At 36.0% G+C, this 24,513-nt stretch overlaps 1 protein-coding gene across 1 annotated transcript; it reads right to left on the bottom strand.

Moving 5' to 3' along the window:
- Positions 1–1,760: 1,760 nt before the first annotated feature.
- Positions 1,761–14,933, bottom strand: MEIOC (meiosis specific with coiled-coil domain). The gene is made up of 8 exons (XM_063081187.1): positions 14,868–14,933; positions 14,181–14,315; positions 11,044–11,201; positions 8,968–9,072; positions 6,021–7,893; positions 5,208–5,342; positions 2,573–2,753; positions 1,761–1,984 (listed from the first exon to the last, which is right to left on the bottom strand). Exons 1-8 carry the CDS (start codon positions 14,931–14,933, stop codon positions 1,761–1,763), a joined length of 2,877 nt encoding a protein of 958 aa, XP_062937257.1.
- Positions 14,934–24,513: the final 9,580 nt, after the last annotated feature.

Here is a 24,513-nt window from a genome sequence, read left to right as displayed (position 1 = left end):
AAACCTCTTGCTGTTTGCATCCGTCCTCGTGGTCTCGCTGTTCCTTGGGAGGGTCTCCCTGAACTGACTGACTACCCACTTTGGGAGTCTTTCAATCCAAAGATATATGAATGGCATTGATTTATCTGTCAACATTATTACTTATAGGAACTCAAAGCTTCAAATGAGTTCTTATCAGTTAAATGAAATTCGATCAGTTTTCTGACATCAGTGACTCCAAAGTTTAGAAACTAATACAAACATAAAAAAGAAACCAAATATTTTCAACAAAGTAATTTATTTGTTTCCTGAGAGACTAAGTTCAGTACAGTATTTGTTTTCATAACATCTAACATATCTTAAGTCAACTTAACCACTTTCTATGCAGTAACTGTGTTGGTGGGGTGATCTATTTTATTTGACTATCCTCAATGTAATTCATTTGGGTAGTTCTAAGGCATATCAGTGATCAACATGTTTCTCCATACAGTCAATCCTGCATTCTCAATCAGTTTCTTCCATACATCATCTAAAGAAAATTTATGTGGTGTGATTACACTTTTTTTTTTTTTAAATACCAGGATTTTTAAAACTAAGAAAAACACCAACATTTAAAACATCAGTGTTTCTAGTCAAGGACATTTCAATTAAATTTCATCGTACATTATATTATAGTTTAACTCATGCTAGAAATGTTAAAACCCAAGATCTTCTGAGTCACATAATACCAGCATTTCATATTAATGAATAAATTACTCGGGTTTCACACAAAGATATTAAGTGATGAGAAACAGAAAAAGCCAAGCTTTTAAGAGCTCTTAAAAAAAAAAAAATACCAAAGCAAACTAATGAACACAACTACACAAAATATACACTAACCAACTGCAAACTAAAGATTAACCTTAAAAAAAAAAATACATTTTAGAACTTCGTGATACCCTTTTTAAAAGGCAGCAAACTAAGGGTATTAAAACAATAGTCATTATTTTAGTCATGGTGCATCAAGTCTAAAAGATCCAGATAAAGGAAATGTTTTGATTCAATTAAAATACTTTAAAATTGGAAATATTTAATAATTGATAGTATAATTAAATTTTAAAGAATATAATATACACAAATGATTTGAACAGGTTTTATATTCAGTAACTTGCATGGTTCTTACACTAGCATTTTTTCCACTAATTTAGGAGAATCAGATGCATTTCCCTCCATATACTTAGGCACTAAGATTTCAAATTTATAACTTTGGTAGTATTTTAAATATTAAATTTTTACATGAATATTGGGTTTATCCTTGTTTTCCTTTGTGTCCTAGGTATTATCTGATTTTGTAAGGAAAACACTTTTATATCACAATCAAACTTGTCTTAGTTACTAGACTGTAGCCATAATTAGGTTACAGTCACTTAGATTCATTATTTGGAATTATACTTACTAAGGCAGACCTAAATGAAACTTATCTCCTAGAAGAATTTCAAATTTGCATTTACCTGCACTGCAGAATGGGTTTAAGCAATATTTTAGCTGTCAGGAAATATTTAATTAAATTTGGTATCTCTGACTACCCAGAACTCCTAGTCAATGTTACCTTTGAGTTCATTTTAAACTGTATCTGATTCATTCCAAATAGATTTTTAAATAGAAGTTAGACTTCATTAAGGTATTAACTTTAAATCTGAAAGAAAATTAACATACTGAAAGTCTGACAAGTTCATTAAAACTATTTAGCATGTCTTGATATAATTACTTATCAGCTTTTTATTCTTTCTGCTGGCATTTCCTTAATGTTTGTTTGTTTCACCTCTCTTGTTCATTGAATTGCTACTATTCATGCTTTCATGGACTTTATCTTCACAGTTTACTTGTAAAGCCTTTTCCACATCTGCTTGACCAGCTGTACTGGCTGTTTTTGGCAAGGTCATCTGCAGTGCACACCACAGGGTAGTGCGTGCTTTCCGAGTAGCCACACACATCTCTTTAATTGCTGAAGCAAGGGCAAAAACATCTGTAAAAGAAACACTCAGGGTTATTTCATATTGGATACCATTTAAATATCTCTTAACTCTTACAAAATCCAGTGCCGTTGCTACTAAATGATCTAACAAAAGGATGACTATTGATTGAGCTAACCGAAATACTTTATTCTTAAAATACTTAAAAGTATTGGCAGTTTATTTCTGACTTGTATGACAATGACTATGCTTTGGGTAGAACACAAGACTGTGTCTTAAGACATAATTAAATGGATAAAATTAAAATAAATCAAAATACTTTTGGAGTAAATGTGGAGGTCATTTACCAATTTATTCTTTAGATAAGTGTTACAAACTTGGAAATCCAACCTTTTAACCTTAGCATCTGATTTATTAATATTCAAATTATTTACGGGCCGGCCCCGTGGCGCACTCGGGAGAGTGCAGCGCTTGGGAGCACAGCGGCGCTCCCGCCGCGGGTTCGGATCCTATATAGGAATGGCCGGTGCACTCACTGGCTGAGTGCCAGTCACGAAAAAGACAAAAAAAAAAACAAAAAAACCCCCAAAAAACAAATTATTTCATTGTCTTATCAGGAGAATATGCATTAATATTTGTACCTCTGTCATCTTGGCATCTAGGAACTCGTTGCCTTTGACGACTTGAAGCTTTAACAATCTCATCCTTTCTACGTGACTGTACAATATGAATGGACTCCAAGTGTCTATCAAGAGCAGTAGAGATACTGGCATGAAGGGGAGAGCTTCGAAGACGTTCCATTTTGCCTAGTAAAGTCACAACCTGAGAGAAACATTTTAAATTCTGATAAGGCATGTAAGCACATTGCCCTGCTGTTAACTAAGTAAAAAAAATTTTTAGTGAAGCAGAATAGAGATTAGAGCAATAATATTCATTCAGTAAGTCAATGAATGCTTACTGGGTTCTGACACCATGCTGGGGGAAATAAAAATGGAGTCTGTTTTTATACCTACTTGTATATGTTAATTCTAAAAACTTTTGGTAGTGATTACTGAGAATAAGCAACAATGAAAAAGTTAAATATTCAACTATTTCTGTGTCACTGACAGTGCAAATATAAGATCTGATATTGTTTTTGGCAAATAAAAGAACAGCCTGCATGGTCCAGCCCGTGGCTCACTTGGCAGAGTGTGGTGCTGATAACACCAAGGCCAAGGGTTTGGATCCCTATATAGGGATGGCCGGTTAGCTCACTTGGGAGAGTGTGGTGCTGACAACACCAAGTCAAGGGTTAATATCCCCTTACCTGTCATCTTATAAAAAAAAAAAAAAAAAAAAAAAAGAATAGCCTGCAAATAGAGCATCATTAGGACGTATTGTAATCTAAACAGAAAAATTTGACCTAAACAACCCTGACCTCAATAAGTCCTCAATCTTTCTGGGCCTCAAATGTTCCCTTTTGGAAATCAGAAATATTCATATAATAATACTGACTAGTGACAGTTTTAAGAAATCTATAATACAGAAAATATTGATTTACATTGAAATAAATACAAAATCCTATAACTGTCAAAACTGCTAAGGAAAATAAGAAAGTTTCTCAATCCTCTAGCTAATGAAGCTTTAAAAATGATACTAGATATATTAGATCAGTAGGGGGAGTATGTTTCATGTGCCTAATGTTTCAAATTCTAAATTTGGAAGATATATAGAAAGAGAACTTTTTGAATAATTACGATTTGAACATCCAGTAAATATGATAATTGCCTTTGGGAGCTAAATTATTTAACAATTCACATTAAAATTGGTGTTCAGTGATTGGAGAATGTAGGAAAAACCTCTCAATTAAGAAACTAGGGGCTGGCCGGTTAGCTCAGTTGGCTAGAGAATCATGTTCACCAGGATCAAGGATTTGAATCCCCATTTGAGCTGCCAAAAAAAGAAACTACAGGTACTGGAATAAATGCTCTCTAACCTCATACTCACATCAAGTTTCTTTGGAATAAGTCTATTCCAGGTGTTAAAATATTTTCCTCCCACTGTCTACCAGCGAGATCCTTGAGTGGAAAAACAGAACAGTAAAAGGAAAAAAAAAAAAAAACCATGCAAAAACCCTCAGGGAACTACTAATTATATATCTTTTAAATAAGACAATCATTTTGAGTAAATGATATGTATAATGAAAGTAAGGAAATCTGCACAGGTGATTTTTAATAAACTTTCTTTTTTTGAAAATTTTTTTTCCAGAATTCTACAAAACTAACAAGTTAGAAAATAGTAAATATTTTTGCCCTCCTTATACTATTGAAATAATGTTGCTAAATATAAATGATATTATTATAACAGCTGTAAATATAACCTTCTAAATTAGTGTGAAGCATGGGAAAAGTATATTTCTTAGTATCTTGCAATACGTGATTCTTTGATTTATTGCCTAGAAATGTATTACTGAAATAAAGGAATTTTAACTTGGAACAGTTTTTAAAAATAATAAAGTACTGAAGTTTTTATTAATGTAACATCTGGCTGTACCCCATGTCAATATCTGAATATACTATGAATAAATTCCACTGTACGCATTTACAACTTTGATAATAGAAATTCAACTGACCAAAGCTAAAAGCTGGATAAAATCGATCCTTTTCCAATAAGGTAGTTTATATCTATATTTTAAAGACAGCATGGTACAAGTAAGATGTTCAATAAAATAGACTCTATTATGTTGATTTTTCTATTTCCTAAAATGGCTTTTATTCAGTCATAAAAGTAACTGGTTTAGCTGCATACTTCTTCCCAGGAATCTTTATCAAATTTTATTTGGAAAACAGTGTAAATTTTTAAAAGAGGAAGGTCAAAAAGAAAAAGTGTGCCTATGCCTACTCTATTTAAGTTGCTTAGAAAATTCTGAAATTACAAAAGAAATAATAGGAATAATCATTCATTAAATTACAAAATGATTTAGCATCAGGATTCTTTATAACATTTGATTTGAAGTGATATACTAACTTTCTCAAAACAAAGGTAATTTGTAAAATTATGTATACCTACATACTCCAGTTTATCAGTATTTAATGCATTGCTGGATATACTTAAATGTATGTTGACTAACTCAAGAATGCAGGATTGAGAAAATGAAATGTGGTAATTCCCTGTTAATTTACTATCTTGTACAATATAAGCACAGCTTGCTCATCAAGCTAAAAACAAATGTTTGTGACTAAGAAATGTTTAAAATAGTGATTTAAAAATCCACTGTTGGATGTTTTTACAGCTTACTCTGGCTTGTTCTCGAAGTTCATCCACAATTAAGCGATCAACTCTAGATGGGTTGGAGGTCAGCCTTCGAACTGGAGTATTGTTAGTACTGGATACTTTTTTTCCTGGGTAATTCTTGGCAAGGGCTAATTCAGTCTATAAAAAATATAATTTTTAGATGAACTTTCTAAATATGACTCAACCATGAATAATATTTTTGATAAGCCTAAGAAATAAATAGAAAATTACCCCCTTTAAATAAAAATTCTGTTTTGGTATCAAAAGGCAACAAGTATAAGCCATAGTACTGCAGTATTTTTCTGTCATATTTAATACATATAAGATACCTGAATACTCTTAACAGTTTAATAAAAAAATAAACAACTTTTAACCCATTAAGGAAAAAAAATCTACTTCATAGACAAAATAAACTTAAAAAATTAGAATAGGGCTGGTCCGTGGCTCACTCGGGAGAGTGTGGTGCTGATAACACCAAGGCCCCGGGTTCGGATCCCATATAGGGATGGCCGGTTCGCTTACTGGCTGAGCGTGGTGCTAACAACACCAAGTCGAGGGTTAAGATCCCCTTACTGGTCATCTTTCAAAAAAAAAAAAAATTAGAATATACATAACAATTTTCTTAAAACCTCAAGCTTTTTTAGTCTTTAGGTAACCTAGTTAATTCCTTATAATCATGAACTTAAATACTGCACATTACAGAAGAACTCAGTTTTGATATAAGGCAAGTACTCTTAAACTACATGAAAGTAAGCAAAATGAAGACAGGCAGAGGGAACATACTAAGTTACTTCTAAATGGATAGCTTTGTATTACCTTTTTTCTCTCCTTTTCTAATGCTCTCCATTGTTCATAGCACTCTTCTAGATGAATGTGAAGTTCACTGGCTGGTCCACTACGGGTTTTAATTGGTCTTTGAAATCCAAAGGTTGGCACGAAACCAGAAAAGGAATGATCACCACACATCATATCATTAAAATAAGGGTATAAATGGCTTAAGTCATCATAAGGAAACAAATCATAGGAATCCAGCAGTGGAACAACTGAATGGCCAAATGGGTGGGTGGCTCTTAGGGGAAACCCATTTGAACCAAGTTGTTGGAAACCCTGATTATGCCTTAAATCTCCCATCATATAATTATTAGAAAAGCATGATGCCTGTGTGCGATTCACACGGCTATTAATGTTGTTGTCTCCACTTCCCTGTCTGTGGCTGTTAAAATGACCTTGTGACTCCAACAGATCTTGATATGTATTTTGAGATAAACCATCTAAATGCTTTGAACCTTCCTCAGGTTCATAATGTCCACTCTGGGGCTGGGCTTGAAAATTATGTTTGTTTACATTTTCAATGATCCCATCCTGCTGAGCTGAATAGTTATCACAAAATCCATTTGGCTGCTTTATTTTTTTATCAGTAACAGATTCAAAGAGATTTTCTTCTCCAGTCTTTGTCAGTCCTTCCATGTGATTGACAGATTGAATTCTTTCTGCACCATGGTAACTGAAATCAAAACTAGAAAATGCTGAAGGGTTTTCTTGGCAATACTTCTGAAATAAATTGCTATTTGGGGTTAAATTTGTGGATGATAGTTGGGGGAAATCTGAAGAATGGTTAGAACCTTTTGAAGCTGCACTTAAATGACTATTTAATTTCATCAGGTTACCTTGATTATGATAAAGAATAGGAGTGTTATTTTTTGTTTGAACATTCATCCAAGCTGGTCTGTTTAAATTGATACTTACTGAAGATGTTGCTGAGTTTGACAATAAATTCACTGGTTTAAAGTACTCAGAATTTGGGGGATCAGGTTTAGCCAACTGTTGCTTTTCTGTGACATTAGCAAAATCATTATTAGCTGGACAAGCTGTGTGAGGTTTTAGTCCATATTCTGATTTTAAAACAAAATCAGCAGTGAATGCTGCTTCCTTTGCAAACTGTTTTTCTGTCAGATGTGGTGTAGTTTTTGGAAATGTGAAATTCTGCTGGTCGGGTATTGTCTCCTCCATTTTTTTCTGATTTGCTGGTTTAACCTGAAATAACTTTGTGTAGGTGTCTGCTTCTACGGCTGGTGTTTCAGGTGTGCCATTGCCTAATTTCTTACCATCTTGGACACTAAAATTTGAACATTTATTAAGCTTAGCCTTATTAGGATGAGCATATTCTGGGTATCTACAATAATCTGCATTTTCACTGTATCTATTAAATTGAGAAAGAAATATCTCTGCCCTTTTCTGCTGTAATGGTGCTTCAAGACCTTTAGCACATTTTTTCTCTCTTCCATAAGGGTAAGTGTCAACTTCTGATTCTTTCATGATGTCAGACAGACCAGTTTGTGGTGTAAAACAGTTTTTGATAAATGGATATTCTTGGAATGTTGTCTTAGCTGTATCATTTGTCTGAATATTGTAACAGTTAGAATGATCACTTCGAGAGGGGTACATCCATTGTTCTTCAAGGTCTAAGCCAGTAAATCCATGATAAAGTTCATCTACTTTTTGTTGTGCTGTGAGATTACTATTATGCAGGTATTGCTTTTCCACTGCTGACACAGGTTCGCCACTATAAAAAGCTTGCTGAGAGATGGCTGTATCTATTGGCCTTTTGGTTTCTGTTAAGAAGTCATGGTGATCTGTAAATCTGCTTGTGTTTAGTGGCCAAACTGATTTTAAATTGGAGGAGCAGGTCCTAGAACAAGTAAATATATTTAATTACAACATAGGTTTTAAAGACTTTATTTCCTCAGTGGGGAAGGTAGGAAAGGTTTTCAAAAACATTTATCTTGTCCCACCTCACCATTCTCTAATCCTTTTCAACCCTGTGTTATAAGCTACCATTAGTATACCTCCAAATAATTTTGTCTTGCATGAATTATACTATATACTATATAAATATGCACTTTAATCTTAATATGTCTTCACTGTACTTTCCCAAGAGGCATTAACTAAGGCCTAAGGCTGGTGGTCTTACATGAATTGTTTATCTATAGTAAGCAGAGAATAAGTAAGTTTTTCCTTTGATTAGTTTATTATACAGTATATAAATGTTGTTGGCCACAATTTTTTAAAAAAAAATGTTTTGCTTAAACTATTTTTAAAATTGAAATATTTTAATTGGTTACATGTGTGCTGCATACTTCCCTATTTATGAAATAGGGTGTTTGGGTAATATGTTTTCCACACCCAAATAAAACAATTAAAACATACTTTTAAAATGTCTACCACATGAATAAAATCCATATGTATTTCTGCATAGCAGTAATGAGTTTTTTCCTTTGGGATCTATGTATAAAAGCTCCTTGAAATTTATACTCTTTAAGCGAAAGTTTAGCTCATGAACTCAAGGGAAATAGCTCTGAATTATACAAGAATAATTTTTCAAATGAAAGTTTTTAAGCAAATAAAACCTTAGACTGAACTTTCAATTGTATGGCAGTACTTCAGCCAAATCAAGGTTCCTAGAAAAAAATATATGAATTAAGATGTCTACTATCAGATGATCTACTATTAAGCTAAAAGTAAAAGTTAATAAAGAGTGTAATCTAGGGCCGAGCCCGTGGCGCACTCGGTAACGTGCTGCGCTGGGAGCGCGGCGACGCTCCCGCCGCCGGTTCGGATCCTATATAGGAATGACCAGTGCACTCACTGGCTGAGTGCCGGTCACGAAAAAACGACAAAAAAAAAAAAAAAAAAAAGAGTGTAATCTACTGTATGTGAATTTAAAAGCCTATTATACAATATATAGCTTATATAACATACTGACCCTTCAGCAAAATATGGCTGTGACTTATCTTGCTCTTCCAAAATGTTAGACACAAGTCCGTATAAGTCTGTTTCACTGCCATAGTCATTTCTTTCAGTTTGAATCCTAGAAATAAATGAATATTACATGTACAATATTTTATTCATGCTGAAATACAATATATTGATTTCTCTTTTCAGACTTATTCTACCATTATTTTTCTATAAAATATTTGGACTGAATCTACACCATCATTTCAAGTAAAGAGCGTACAGGAACTCAGGAATATTTTCCACATTGACATGGTGTCTTGTCCTACATTAATGTTTCTCCTTCATTTCAAATTCTATGACTAGTTCAAAAATGTATGCTTACCTCTTTTTTCTCCACACATGCCATTAATTTTAGGTGACCAAGATATAAATCTCTGACCTACAATGTTGCCGACATCCTTGCTAGCACAGCTGCTCCTGAAAGCATGTCTGGTCCTATTATACATCATTCTATCAACACCTGCTGTTTCTTCATTTGTGACCTGAAAACCATATGAATCTGCTGCTCTACTTTTGTGACTCTTTACACTAAATACTGGATAAAAAGGTGAAATATGATATGGTTATTCTAGATACCATAGCAATTTTGCAGTTGCCTAAATCCTTGACAAAGTAGTGACTAGATAGAGTTCCCTAAAATCCTTGACAAAATAGTGACTGGATGGAATTCCATGTACCCGAAATCCTACTTAGTGACTAAGACTGTCTAATTAATACAAAATGTAAAATCCACAAGCATATGGGAAATTAGTACCTTTTATCTCTTATGGATTTTGGATAATTTCTTCCTAGAAATAATATGTTGTTTTGAATTGTAACTTCTTGTTTTTCATATTTTCAACATTTCATAGTGTTAGGATATTTTAGAAATAAAAATACCTTATATTTGCACAATACTCAAATATTTAATTGATCTTCATAACGTTGGAAGGGTAGGCATTAGAAATCATTCAGTTATTATCTGTTGAATGATCATTTGAAATATTAAGAAACTTGTATTTTGCAAGGGTAGATGACTGAACAAACTGTCTGCCTACAAGTCTAATACTTTTTCCACTACATCATGTTATTTCATAAAGTTTCAATATAAAAGCTTTTTAATGTAATAATGTATTAGTATATATATAGAAAAATATTCAGTGTAATATATACCAAACTGGTAATAGTTGTTATTGTGGGGTGGGACGACAGGGTTAAGGTGGACTTTCACTTTTCTTGATACATGTATTTCTGTACCATTTGAATTTTTTCAATAGCATGTATCAAGTTAAAAACCATTTTTGTTTTTTGTAGAATTATACATTATATAATCTTTCTAATAAAGTCATTATTTTGAGAGTTTACCAAGAATTTTAAATTTTCAACATTTAAAAATTAATAATATTCAACAAATAACTATTTCATGGTTAAAGATGCAGCAGCCTCTATCAACAGTTCCTCTATATGTAATTAAAATAAAGGTAGATATCACTCAGGCTTCTCTTTGCAACAGGCTCCCATATTATACTTCCTCTTTTGTAAACTTCACTATACCTATAGTGCCTGGCATGTTGTCGTCATTGTCATTATCATCATCCTAAAGATTATAAAGGCAGAGATAATATTTGCCACGTTAATTCTAGTATCCCTAGTAGGAGAGCATCTAACATACTGTAGGCCCTATTTTTCTATTCAGTTACACAGATAATAATTTTAAAATCTTATGCCTAATAAAGCCCTATTTATTGTGTACTTGTGAAGGAAAAAGTACTGAAAACTAAGAATTGGATGAAAAATAGATCTAAAAATTGTAACTCATTAACATGTTATCTTTAGAAAGAGTAACTTAAGATTTTTTCACTAAAGATTCCCTTTAATGAATTTTTAAAAAGTAGTAAACTAAAAATTAAACACAAATGACTGAATAACTATCCAGTTTAGGCTAAAAGTTTGATAAACATAAAATTATAAGGCCACAACATTAAAATGCTGGTCTAGGGAACAGAGATCTAATACACCTCAGTTCCTATGCATTTAGCTTGAGAAATCTAATTTATTAATTTACCTGTTCTTTACATTGATCTGAGAATTAGAAGGTTGTTTAATATCATCTCCATAAGTAGACCATGGTGCATAGAAAAGTGAAGAATCTACAGAACTTGAAAATTCTGCTGATGTAGAAAGTGGAGTATAGGTCTGCCTTAGGTCCACATTGTCTTCACTCTGAAATTTTAAAGAATTTTTATATCAGACACATCAAAACATAATTTATTACAGAATATTACAAAATAATTAGAGGAAGTAAGACAAGTTAAAAGTTGGGAAAATTACATTCAAATCTAGACTTAGCTACCTAAGCTTTCTTTATACCAGGGATTGGCAAACTTTTCTGTAAAAAGTCAGAGTAAATATCTTAGGCTTTGCTGGACATGAAGGTCTCTGCTGAAATTTCTCAGCTCTGTTGTTCTAGCACCATAGCAACTATAGGCAATACATAAACTAATGGGCATGGCTGTGTGGCAATAAAACTTCATAAAAACAGGCACCAGGCAGATCTGGCCCCTTCTTGCTGATTCCTGATATAAAATACCTACAATAATTGCAGTTTTAATTTTCTGAAGATGAGTATTATGTGGCTACTAGCAGTGTAATTTTAAATAAATCATACACAAAACTCAGTCTTAATGTCCCCAATCTATGAAAAAACTTAATATACATTTACATAGAATTTTGCAATTTTCCAAGAAATTTCACATACATTATTATATTCAGTTAACCTTGTAACATGGGTATTATCTGTATTTAAAAAACAAGGAAACTGAGGCTACAAGTTACTCAGCCAATACATGACAAAACTAAAACCAAACAAGGTCTTCTTATTCCTAGTCAAGGGCCTTTTTTACAGTGTCTTTAATTTTGAGCCAAGTTTCTATTTTAGATAGATACTGTAAAAAAAGGGATGATACATAAAATGTTATGATTTATTCATAAATTTTAAAGATATTATTATAATCAGAAAAAATACAAACTTATTTTTCTATTTTTTATTTTTTTATCTAATTATTTTATTTATTTCATTTTATTTTTTTATTTTTGGTGAATGCTTCTATAATGAACTTTGAGTAAAAAAGATAAAACGTTTGGATTTTAAGATTCCTAATGAAGTATTTAAAACCGTGCTTCCTTCCAAAGGGATTGAGGTGCAGTGAAAATAATTATAAATAGAATGAATGTAACAACAACGAAAAATTACACTAAAAAATTAGAATTGCTTATTATGGAAAATGCTTCCTTAAAGAAGTCTGAAAGTATAGATTCACAATTTTAAACTCTCCAAATAAGAAATTATTAAAACTTGAAATGTAATAACTATAAATATCCAGACATAAACACAAATGAAATAGTATTTTCTTTATATATATATATATATATATATATATATATATATATATATATATATATATATATATGTGTGTGTGTTTTTTTTTTTTGGTGGCTGGCCATACTGGGATTCAGACCCCTGACCCTGGTGTTATAACACTGCACTCCAGCCAGCTAAGCTAACTGGCCAGCTCCTTCTTATATTTATAAGTACAGAACAGATACAATTCTTTCTAAAAATATTTTCTAATTGCTTTTATTCTCTTAATCAAAATTTATTTTAGGAGAAAAGACATGTTTAGGTCAAAGTATTTCTAAATTTTTGTTCTTCATAGACATCATGATTGAAAAACAACATTTAAAATACACAACATTGAGTTTATACTATATCAACAACATAGGAAAATTAAGAAATGCCTTCAAATCACCCATCTTTAAGAATCTCAAAATATTTACAACCATTTGTTCAAATTCTAGTTATAATTATTATTTAAAACTTACACATTATCTTTTTCTGTTTATAGCTAATTATGACTATCCTCAAGTTGAGGAAACAGAGGCACAGAAGGGATTTTGCTGAGAGTGCCACTGGAAACTACCTTTCCAGAATTTCTGTTAGTTAGCAGCCACTTTTATAAAGAAACTTTCATAATTGTATTCTTTTGGTTCTAAAGTTTTTATCATAGGCTCATCTTAACTTTTTTAGGTGTGAAGTATCCAAAGTGATATAAATATTTTTTCGTCTTTTTGAAATAGTCGTTTAAACAAAAGAAGCATTTTCAGATTATGTAATAAACAGTATTTGAAACTAAATATACTTGGGAGTATTCTTTCAGGTACATTCTGCATTTTAGAATAAGTTTTGAGTGTTAGATAAATTAAGTCCCTTTAAAGGATTGACTTAACTTTTGTATTCTTGGATAAAACAAGAAACTAAAGTAATGTGGTGGATTTAAATTTAATTATACTTGAAATATCTGAATCCTCAGTTAAAACATTTATGGAAGACTGGAAATGTGCAAATATTTGGGTGGGCATATTAATTAGGACAATGCAAAATGTATCACTTATATCCTTGATATACTTAAAACAAACAACTGAAATTAAATCCAAGTAAATTTTAGTAGAGATGTAAACATTATAGAGCAATGGAACTCTGGTCCTGGAAGTGGAAAGACCTAGGTTCCACTTGGGCTTTGTTATTTAGGGTGCAAATCAAGCCCTCTCAGCCTCAATTTCTCAATCTGTACAGTGGGCATAATACTACCCAAGGTTGTAGTGTGGATTACTAAAATAATTTATTTCTAGGTATTGTTATAATTCAAAGTACAACTATCAGTGTTGATGTCCTGGTTAAATAATTTCAAAATGAAAATGACTTACATTACCCTAAGCCTAATTTAATATGATTAACAAAACTAAATGTCTTAGACGAGGTAAATGTTAGCATGTAATTTAATACATTGTTAAAGCCAGAGAACAAAGGAGTAAAGAAAAATTTCACCTTTAAATTATCAAAAGTATGTACCGACTGGCAATAAATGCTTGAAGGAAAATGTTTTTGGTCTTACTAAATAAATATGGATTTTCTTACATTTCTGGCGTCAAGTTATGCTGAGGACAAGATGGAAACAAGAATCAATAAAAAATCTTATTCCTTGTTTTCAAAGCAAAGTTATGTATTCTGTAAACTGTATTTGAAACGTTGTCACCAGCTTTCTTATTCTAACCGTGGAGCCATTTAAACACCTATGAATCGTCTTGGGTAAATGAACGGCGTTTAGAATGAACCGTCTAACAAAGGGTGGTTTATTAATGGACCTGTGATTTGTAGCAATCATGGAAGGAAGTGCAGCCAGTCAGCATCACGCTGTTGAATACATCTGTCAATCTACTGCTGGTGTCGGCACTGAGGCTCCAGCAGCGATTCGCACCTCCACAGAACGTCACTTTAGGCTGCACAAAATAGGAATAGGAAATGGGAGAGTCATCACGCAAAGCCAGGACCAAAACAGCCAGGTGACTGTGCCATCTTGACTGTCCGACAAAGTCAATTCCGAATCCTCACAGAGGACACTCGTTTGGGGGCCCGGGCTTAGTTCCCGGACTTCCGTCTCTTCCCTCAGGCCACCTGCGTGCCGATCCCGAGGCGCGACCCTCGCCCGCCCTGACAGGCCCATGCAGCCGGCCACTGCCTCAGCGCTGTGGTGGCCAGACGTGGTGGAGGCGGCGGCTGCCGGGGAGTTGCGGCGATGCCAGCCCCGGCCAGCCAGTCCTGTCAGCCCGCGCCTCTTCCCCCGCCCCGGCCAGCAGGGTCCCCCGCATACCCCAGCGGCGTGGTCCGGGCTCCCCGTCGGGGCTCCTCAGCCGCGACCTGCCCTCTCCCGCCTTGCCCCAGCCTCCTCAAAGAACCGCGTCTGGGGACGCACCCGTTCCTCAGCCTCTCCTCCCAGGCGCCATCCTCCAAGCCTGTCCGCCCCTGGACCCTGACCGTCCCCACCCCGTTACCTCAAGTCCCTCCCTCAGGCCTGGGGGGTGGGAAGGTGGACAGGTGCCTCTGCTTCTCACCTCCATGGGGCCCCCCAGCCCCTCTTGGACCAAGTACAGCTCCTGGTGTACTGCGGCGAGGGGAGGCGTCGAGGCCCGGCCCCTCAGCCCGCACCCCGCCGCCGCCGCCAGGGGCGCTGCCTGGAGCCGTTCTGCAGGTAGGGGGGACCGGAGCAGAGAGGGAGGGACTGGGGCAGAGGCCGTTACATTGGTCTACCCGTGGCTCACGACCCGGCACGCGACCTGGCCGCCACCAGCCCCGCCCGGCCCCCGCCCCCTCCTGTGAGACCCGCCCCCCGCTTCGCACCCCTTCATTGGCCTGCTGCCCAGCCAATGGGAATCGCCTCCGGGGCCTGTTACCCCCAGAGACAAGGCTAGGAAGGGTCTGTTAGCAGACCTCGCTCTCCGGCAGCTTCTGAGCTTTTCCCGCTCAAAGTAAAAGTGTTCGGGATTGGCCCAGACTGGAAAGCACCAGCCCGATGATTGGCTAATAGGGCAGCGGAGGGACGGGGCGTGGAAGGAAGGGAAGGACCGAGGGCCTACCGGGTGGGAGAAAAGATAGAGGTGCTAGGAAGATTTGGGAAGTTGCTCAGCAACTGGCTCAACTAAACCTATCCACTGCTCACTCTGTGGCAACATTTCATTTTTGTCCCTTGGTCTCTCCCCTAGCTCCCAGAATCCTTTGGGACCTCCCAGAGTCATAGACCTGAACCCGTTTTCGGATGGAGAGGAACCCCTCACGGAGCCGAGTGTTGTTGGGAGACCCCCTTCCGAGGGAGAGCCGCTCTCTGTCCTAGGCCCAGGCTTCAGTGGGAGTGAAAGCATTTGGATATTAACATGACGCTTGAACAAAGCTCGCTCTTTTACAGACGAGAAAGGAGCCATTCACATCGGCAGTCCGACGGGGGGTGCGACAGTCTCAGAGAATTGAAAGTTTGTGTCCCCAAACAATGCTATTAAAATTTGTACACTGAAATATTGATAAGAGAAGTAAACCCAGTAAGCACCTGTAGGATGTTTATATAAAATCAAAACTCGAGAAACGCTCAATTAAGTGGAAGGTGTTCATTTAACTCAGGAAATAGGGTAGAGTTTTATTGGCCGGTTTTGTCCTGTTATTCCAGATCCCTACTGAGCTTGGCTCAAAAACCTGACCGGGGACGGGGCTGTACCGACTGCGTTTCTCCGCCTCAGCTTTAAGTGGCCGCCGGGGGGCTCGTTCCCGCGCTCTACTGAGACGTACGGTCTTCTCTTTCTCTCCCCCATGCTGCACAGAAGGATTTTGAAAAATTAATGAATCCCCTGATGTGTTTTGTTGGTGGTAAATATACGTAACATTGGATTCACCGTTTTTAAGTGTACAATTCAGTGGTGTTAAGTACATTGTGCAACGATCATCACTTCGCATTTTCAGAACTTTTTGATCAATCTCAAACAGAAACTCTGTACCCAGTAAACTCCCATCCTCCCCTCCCCAGCCCCTGACAACCACCGTTCTACTGTGTCTTTACGAATGTGACTTACTCTAGTGACCTCATGTAAACGGAATCACGCAATATTTGTCCTTATGTGTCTGGCTTATTTTTATTTATTTATCTATCTATCTATCTATCTATCTATCTATCTATCTATCTATCTATCTATTTATTTATTATTATTATGACCGGTAAGGGGATCTTAACCCTTGACCTGGTGTCGTCAGCACCACGCTCTCCCAAGTGAGCTCACTGGCCATCCCTATATAGGATCCGAACCCGCGGCCTTGGTGTTGTTATCAGCACCACAGTCTCCCGAGTGAGCCACGGGCTGGCCCTGTGACAGGCTTATTTTTACTAAGCATGATGTCAAGATTCATTCCTGTTATAGCATGGATAGGACCTTCATTCCTTTTTATGGCTGAGTAACATTCCATTGTATGTATATACCACATTTTCTTCAACCATTTATGAGATTACGGACACTTGGGTTGTTTCCACCTTTTTACTATTGTGAATAATGCTGCTATGAACATTGGTATACAAGTATCTGTTTCCTTTTTTCTAATTCTTTTGGGTATATACCTAAGAGTGGAATTGTTGGGTCATATGGTAATCCTATTTAACATATTTTAGGCACTCCAAACTGTTTTCCACAGTGGCTGTACCATTTTACATTCCCATCAGCAAGCTAGAGGGTTCTGATTTCTCCACATCCTCACCAACATTTACCTTCCTTTTAAATTTTTTTGAATAATAGCCATCCTAGAGGGTGTGAAGCGGTATCTTATTGTGGTTTTGATTTGCATTTCTCTAATGACTAATGATGTTGAACATCTTTTCTTGTGTTTATTGGCCATTTGTATATCTTCTTTGGAGGAATGTCTATTCAAGCCCTTTGCTCATTTTTTGAGATTGTCCTGTTTTGTTGAGTACAGTCATGCACTGCATAATGTCTAACAAACCTTCTGTTACATATATAAATGACAGACTGTGTATAGGACAGTGGTCCCATTATCAGATTATAATGGAGCTGAAAAATTCTTATCACCTAGTGACAACATGGCCATTGTAACATCATAGCAAACGGATTACTCACATAGAAGCATTAGGCTATACCATGTAGCCTAGGTGTGTAGTAGAGTAAACCATCTAGGTCTGTGTAAGTACATTCTATGATGTTCACACAAGGATGAAAATGCCTAACAACACATTTCTTAGAAGGGATCCCCGTCATTAAGTGATGCATGACTGTATTAGTATGGTTTGTTTTAGAAATGGAAATTATAGGAAAATTTAACACTCCACTGAACTCAAGTGAATCCATTAGCAAAGGAAACATTTTACTTATGGAGCAGAGCAAGCATTTAATATGTAGTTAGTTCTTTCAGCACTTACATTCTTTTTTGGGAGATCTCATTTTGAACACGTGTGTTGAGGGTTGGGTGGAACTGGTTTCACAGTCTTACCCAGAAATACTGTATATACAAACCTCAGGTTAAAGTAAAAAAGAGGGGCTGGCTGGCTAGCTCAGTTGGTTGGAGTGCAACCTTATAACACCAAGGTCATGGGTTCAGATCCCTGTACTGGCCAACCACTAAAATAAATAAATAAGCAAACTAAGAAAGAGTTAGAAATACTGAAACAATTGCCTTATGTCTTCTCTGACATCATCTGAATTTAAAGGTTTTTTGCGGGGGAATGGTGACCACCTTTCTCCATTTATTAAACTTTCTTATGTAAGAGCAGCAATGAAAGACATTTTCATATAATAAGGTTAATCATATTTCAGTATCCTTGATCCAATTCAGAAGCATAGTGCCCTCAAGTAACAAACTCATTTTTTTTCCCTTGCTATTTTGGGGATATTTAAGTGAATCTGAATTTACAATCAGATTTTTTAAAAAAGGTATTTAAGAACATTCTTTGTTGATAGAGCTGGAAATAATTCAAACCCATTCCATTTGAAAAACTTAGTGCAGAATGCAGACTTTCTCTCCCAAAATATATTTAAAAGTTAAATTTTTTTAAACTCTGGAGGACTGTACAAAGTGGTACTCCTCAAATACATTAATGAGGCCCTTTTTATATATTTATAGACACTCAACCATTTCCTTTTGTAACAAAAATAAATAATGGATTTCATTTTTAAAAAGTCAGTCTGCCTCCCTAGAAATGTTTTGAGTGATAAAATAAATAGGATTTCATTTTTCTCTTAAGTAAACCTTTGAGTTCAAATTAAGCATTTATTTTTGAAAATTGAAGGTGTATATAGGGGCTCAACATAAATGCCAGGGAGAGAGAGCTCTGAATTAATCCTCATAGAAAGCAATCATATAATTCTAAGTAAGTATATAATTGAATCGCTGTGGGATTGTTATATGTGCTCTTAACTATATTAAACGAATTGTTTGGCCAGTTCTCTAATGGACTAGTGTTCCAACGATTTAAATGGGCCGAAAACCTGCTGTGATTCAAATTGTGATGCAATTCTTCACAGGATTCTCTGACTTGAGGGACTAAGTTCCTTTAATTATACCTTCTGAAAATAACTGGGTTGCCAGATATGGTTTCTCAGCCTCTAATAGCTTGCTGGAAGCCTTACAAAATGCTCTTTATTAGAGTTATTTGAAACCACTTCTCCCTTTTTGGATAATCAAATTAGTGTTTTTCTGGCTCTCTAGCATCATTTTTATAGCCTCTTCCTTTGTAGGAAGTCAGCTGGTGTTCTGCTTTTCCTCTTCTGGTTGGATGGGATTCCAGGTCACTCTTAATCTGTGCTCCAAGAAACTTGTAGTAGGTGTCTGCTTAGGTTGGGATGAGACTCTGAAAGATTCGTGCATTTACCTTTGCTGAGTAGATGTTTCTGGGGGAGGGAAATATTTGAATTGATTGGTCTTTATCAAAGACAGCAATAATGTGCATTTCTCATGTCAAACTCTTCTCCTATCCCCTCAAAGGTTAGTATTAATGTCCTCTCTCATCTTTTTATATTTTGATCTTTTTCTAAGTTTAACTCACTTATTTCTTCATAGGAGATTTTTAACAGGAGTATATTTGATATTTAAACTGATGAATTAGAAATTTGACTAGGGTTCTCAGATATCCCTATTTCATTGCCCTCCAAAACTGAGTTTCTATTTCTCTGTGTTTGATTGCAACTAGAGGTTAAGAAACGTTCATAGAAGAGTACGACCAGAAGAAAAGACACCTTAAAAAGGTGTCTTTTATGAATTTCTCCTTACTGGCTTTACTCCTTTAAGTTTCTCCTGAGCTGTCTGGTTGGTTCGGTTGGCTAGAGCCCAGTGTTATAACACTGAGGTCAAAGGGTTCAGATCTCTGTACCGAGAAGGCACACACACACACAAAAAAATCTCTTGAATTTGAGAGATCCTAAGACTATATAATGAGGGGTCTTCTGACACCAATGAATGAGAAAACATCTTCTTAAAAAAAAAAAAAAAAATCCAGAGTTTTGAGGCCACAGAGTTTGAAAACTTCTGAGCGGACCTATTTTTAAAGGTCCATTAAAGCTTTGTGTGTTGTGATATACTGCTGCAAACAAGCTTCCTTCCAAAGGGTAATCAAATTATAAGGGCCCACATAAGATGTGGTTTCAAAATTGGGTGATTATACACCTGTAAAGTGGGAAATAGATTCTGGATTTGTGGAATCTTCCTGAATGTACACACCCCACCTAATTGTTGCAGTCTATAAGCAGCCCAAATCTCTACATTATTTTAACTATCTCACTTTCTATTTGAGCATTTTAGGATACTGCGAGAGGACATATTTATAGGTCCAATCTGAAAATTGGGTTGTTTTGAAAATTGTTGTATTAATGATGTTTCGGCATCTTTATTAGAGTTAATCAGAGCCTGGAGATAGTTGCTCAATTGCAAAAGCTTTTAGAACCTGCTCAGGTTCTGAACTGGAGACTGACTAGGTAGGTTCTTCATCCTGTCCTTCTCCAGGGCACCTTCAAAATTGACCCGTGGAGAAGCTACATTGTTGACTTGTGCTTTGGGGGACAGAGCATGGGAGGTGTCCCCAGCTGTAAGACTCTCTACACTTCTGTTTCAAAGTCTTTACCTCTGATCTGGAGTCCCATTGCTTGTCTAGCCTAATGATCTAGTGCTTTAAAAAAAAAAAAGACTTCATTTTTAGAGCAGTTTTAGGTTGTCAATAAATTAAGAGGAAAGTACAGAGACTTCCCATATATACTCTTCCTCCACACATACACAGCCTCCCCAATATCAGCATCCTGCACCAGACTGGTACATTTGTTACAATCAATGACCCTACATCAACACATCATTATCAACCAAACTCCATAGTTTACAGTGAGGTTCTCGGTGCTGTACTTTCTATGGGTTTGGACAAATGTATAATGACATGTATCCATCATTAAAGTATCATACAGAGTAGTTTCACTGCCCTAAAAATCCTTTATGCTGCAGGAAAATTAATCCTTTATTCATCTCTCCCTCCCCACTGACCCCTGGCAACCACTGATCTTTTTACTATGTCCATAGTTTTGCCTTTTCCAGAATGTCATGTAGTTGGAATCATATAGTATGTAGTCCTCTCAGATTGGCTTATTTCACTTAGTAATATGCATTTAAGATTCCTGCAGGTCTTTTCATTGGTTGATAGCTCATTTCTTTCTAGCGCTGAGTAATATTCCATTGCCTGGATGTACCATGGTTTATTTATCCATTCACCTACTAAAGGATATCTTGGTTGCTTCCAAGTTTTGGCAACAATGGATAAAGCTTACAATAAATATCTGTGTGTGGGTTTTTGTGTAGACATAAGTTTTCAACTCATTTGGGTAAATACCAAAGCGCTCGATTGCTGGATTATAGGGTAAAAATATCTTTAGTGTTGTAAGAAACTGCCAAACTGTCTTCCAAAGTGGCTGTACCATTTTGCATTCTCACTAGCAGTGAACGAGTGTTCCTGTTGTTCTACATCCTCACAAGCATTTGGTGTTGTCAGTGGGTTTTTGTTGTTTGTGTTTATTTGGTTTTGCATTTTTTTGTTTTTTTGTTTGCTTTTTGTTTTTTTTGTTTTTTTGATGGCTGGCTGGTAAGGGGATCTAACCTTTGACCTTGGTGTTATCAGCACAATGCTCCAGCCCAGTATTTTGGATTTTAGCCATTCCATTAGATGCATAGTGGTAGCTCACTGTTTTTAGTGCTCTTTTTTTGTTTTTTACCTCTTTCTTTTACATATCCCTGGCTTCTAATTGCTTCTCTACTTTTTCTTATTGCTCCAGCTTCTAGACAAGTGGTCCTTAGATCAATAGCATCAGCACCACCTAGGAACTTGTTACAAATGCAAGTTCTTGGGCCCCACCAAAACCTACTGAATGAAAAAACTCTGATGATGGGGCCCAGCAATCTGTATTTTAACAGCCTTCCAGGTGATTCTGATGCAGTGAAAACACTGTTCTAGGTCTGTACTGTCCAACATGGTAGCCTCCAGCCACATATAGCTATTGAGCTCTTGTAATATGTCTAGAATGAATTTACATGTGCTATTAAGTTTAAAATACACCCCAGATTTCAAAGACTTTGTATGAAAAAAGAGAAAGTAAAATATCTCATTGGTAATTCTTATATTCATAACATTGAAATTATAATATTTTTGATGTATTAGATTAAACAAAATATATTGTTAAAATTAATTTCACCTGTTTCTTTTTAGTTTTTACATGGCCTTACTTGAAAATTTTAAATTATGTATGTGGCTGTCATTACATTTGTATTGGACAGCATTGTTCTAGACCATGGGTCTGCAAACGATAGCCTGTAGGCCAAATTTGGCCTGTTGTCTGTTTTTGTACAGTCCATGAGCTGAGAATGGTTTTAATTTTTTAAATGATTGAAAATCAATTTAAAAAAAGAATGATATTCCCTGACATGTGAAAATTATATAAAATTTAAGTTTCATTGTCCATAAATTAAGTTTTATTGAAATGGGGCACACTCATTTATTTGTACATTGTCTATGGCTGCTTTTGCTCTACAATGGCAGATTTGAGTAGCTGTGAGAGGGACCCTATGGCCTGCAAGTATAAAATATTTGCTATCTGGCCCTTTACAGAAAATGTTTTCCAATTGTTGTTCTGGACTGTCAGCTTCCACATAATCCTTGGAAGAGGATCCTGCTTTTAACTTGCCCCTATTCTTTGTTGACAATCTTTGCTGAGCTTTTAGGCTCAACTCCTTGACCTGCTACTGCCCAAATCTCAGTGGTATTTTGGGGTTACAAGATTTGACCTATGCATTATTTAGGTTACAGTGAGATAGATCAAAAATGTTCTTGCCTTCCTAGAACTGCATAAAGAACCAATGGACCCAGCAAAAGGGAACAGAGAGATGTTCAATAGCTTCTTTCTCCCAAGGTAGGGACTTCTCAGAGGACAAGAGAACCCAGGATTAACATTACATCAGATTGAGAAGGGAGCCTATGATTTAGGGCTAGCCCATTTCCTTCACAGCTCAACAACACCTCTTGAATTAAAACTCTTTCTCACTCTGCACAGCTTATGCCTACTCTGTCAGTTTAGTTGGCTTCTGCAGCACCTTGCACTGACAGACATATTGTGGAAATTGCTATGATGGTTTTTTCTACTCCAGTGAAGCAGACATCTGATCCCTTTGTGAGCCTCTTGGTCCTCGTTTCCTACCACCCACACCAGTGTGCAACCAAAGCCTTGCTGGTTCAGTGACTCTTTATGTTCTCATTTTATAGGATCCTCAAAGAAGAGAATAGGGCTGAGATTTCCAGAATGTTAACTGATGACAGTTCTTAGCAACAGTCATCTTCGTGGCTTTCCTTCCTTAACATGCTCCTTCTACCCACAGTAGTAACATTGTGCCTTAATAGATTGGCACCAGTATGGAATCCTCTCTCTGTCTCTGTCTCTCTGTTTCTGTCTGTCTCTCCCTTTCTCTCTCTCTCTCTCTCACACACATCATTCCTTTTTCTCTTTGCTCTACCAATTATACATAGTCTGTTTAGTTTTCTAATATGACTAGTTTGTAAGCAAACTCCCTCAATATTGTAATGATGTGAATATTAATGGTTAAAACTGTCAAAGTTAAGGAGGGGTTCTGCATCTCTATCCATTTAAGAATCCTCTCTTTAGACAATGGTCTTTAGATTTTATAGTAGAGTTGAATTTAGGCCTGGGGGTAGGAAGAGCAGGACTCCTGCATATACCTATACCTATCACATAGGTAAACCCTGAAAAACTTGGCTTTTCCTATCTAGCTTGTCCTAAATATTGGGCAACAAGAGGGAAATCTATTGAGGGTTTCTGTTGTAAAATAAACTGGGGAATCAGGTAGCCTAGTATTTTATTCCAACTCTTATCCAGATGCTCTCCATATTTCTGACATTTTCCTTCTCTGGGTTTCTCACTTTTCTCATCTGTAAAACAAAGGGTTTGATTAGTCAACTTTTAAAGTTCCTACCAACTCTAAATTGTTCTAATTTCACATTCCCATCTATAAATTAGAGACAATAATGTCTATACTCATCATTCAAGGATTATGTTAATGGAATGCACCTGCTGAAGGGCTGGCCAGTTGGCTCAGTTGGTTAGAGCTCGGTGTTATAGCACCAAGGTTGAGGGTTCAGATCTCCTTACTGGCCAGCTGCCAACAAAACAAAACAAAGAAAAACAAAAAAACCTGTTTAATTCCTCAGAATAAAAATAGATCATTGAACTCCCACTTCTTCAGAATAGCAAGAAGTGGAGTATTCCAATTTATTCTGTGTGTTGGTTAAGTAGAAGTTGTTATATAGCATATATACCTTAGCAAATATTTAGATAATTAGAATGGAATAAAATACACAACAGTAGAATTCTTATAACCATAATATAAACTTTTTGATTCAGCCTCTTATAGTAATCTCGGAAAAGAATTCTGAACACTTATAATCATTGCACAGCACTGGAGCTATAGATGATATTGGGCTGAATACACAATATAAAATTATACTTGCTTCTTGAAAGTTTTGTTCACATAATTTTTCTTTCTCAAAAAATTAGAATATAGAAAACTTTGAGTTATTAGAACCACAAAATTGCAGATTTTTAGATCTGGATGGTCCCT

This window comes from Cynocephalus volans, chromosome 16 (genome assembly GCF_027409185.1).
Source record: "Cynocephalus volans isolate mCynVol1 chromosome 16, mCynVol1.pri, whole genome shotgun sequence".
Lineage (NCBI taxonomy): Eukaryota > Metazoa > Chordata > Mammalia > Dermoptera > Cynocephalidae > Cynocephalus > Cynocephalus volans.
Note: the sequence above shows the minus strand (reverse complement) of the source record. Positions and strands in the feature narration are given on the sequence as shown.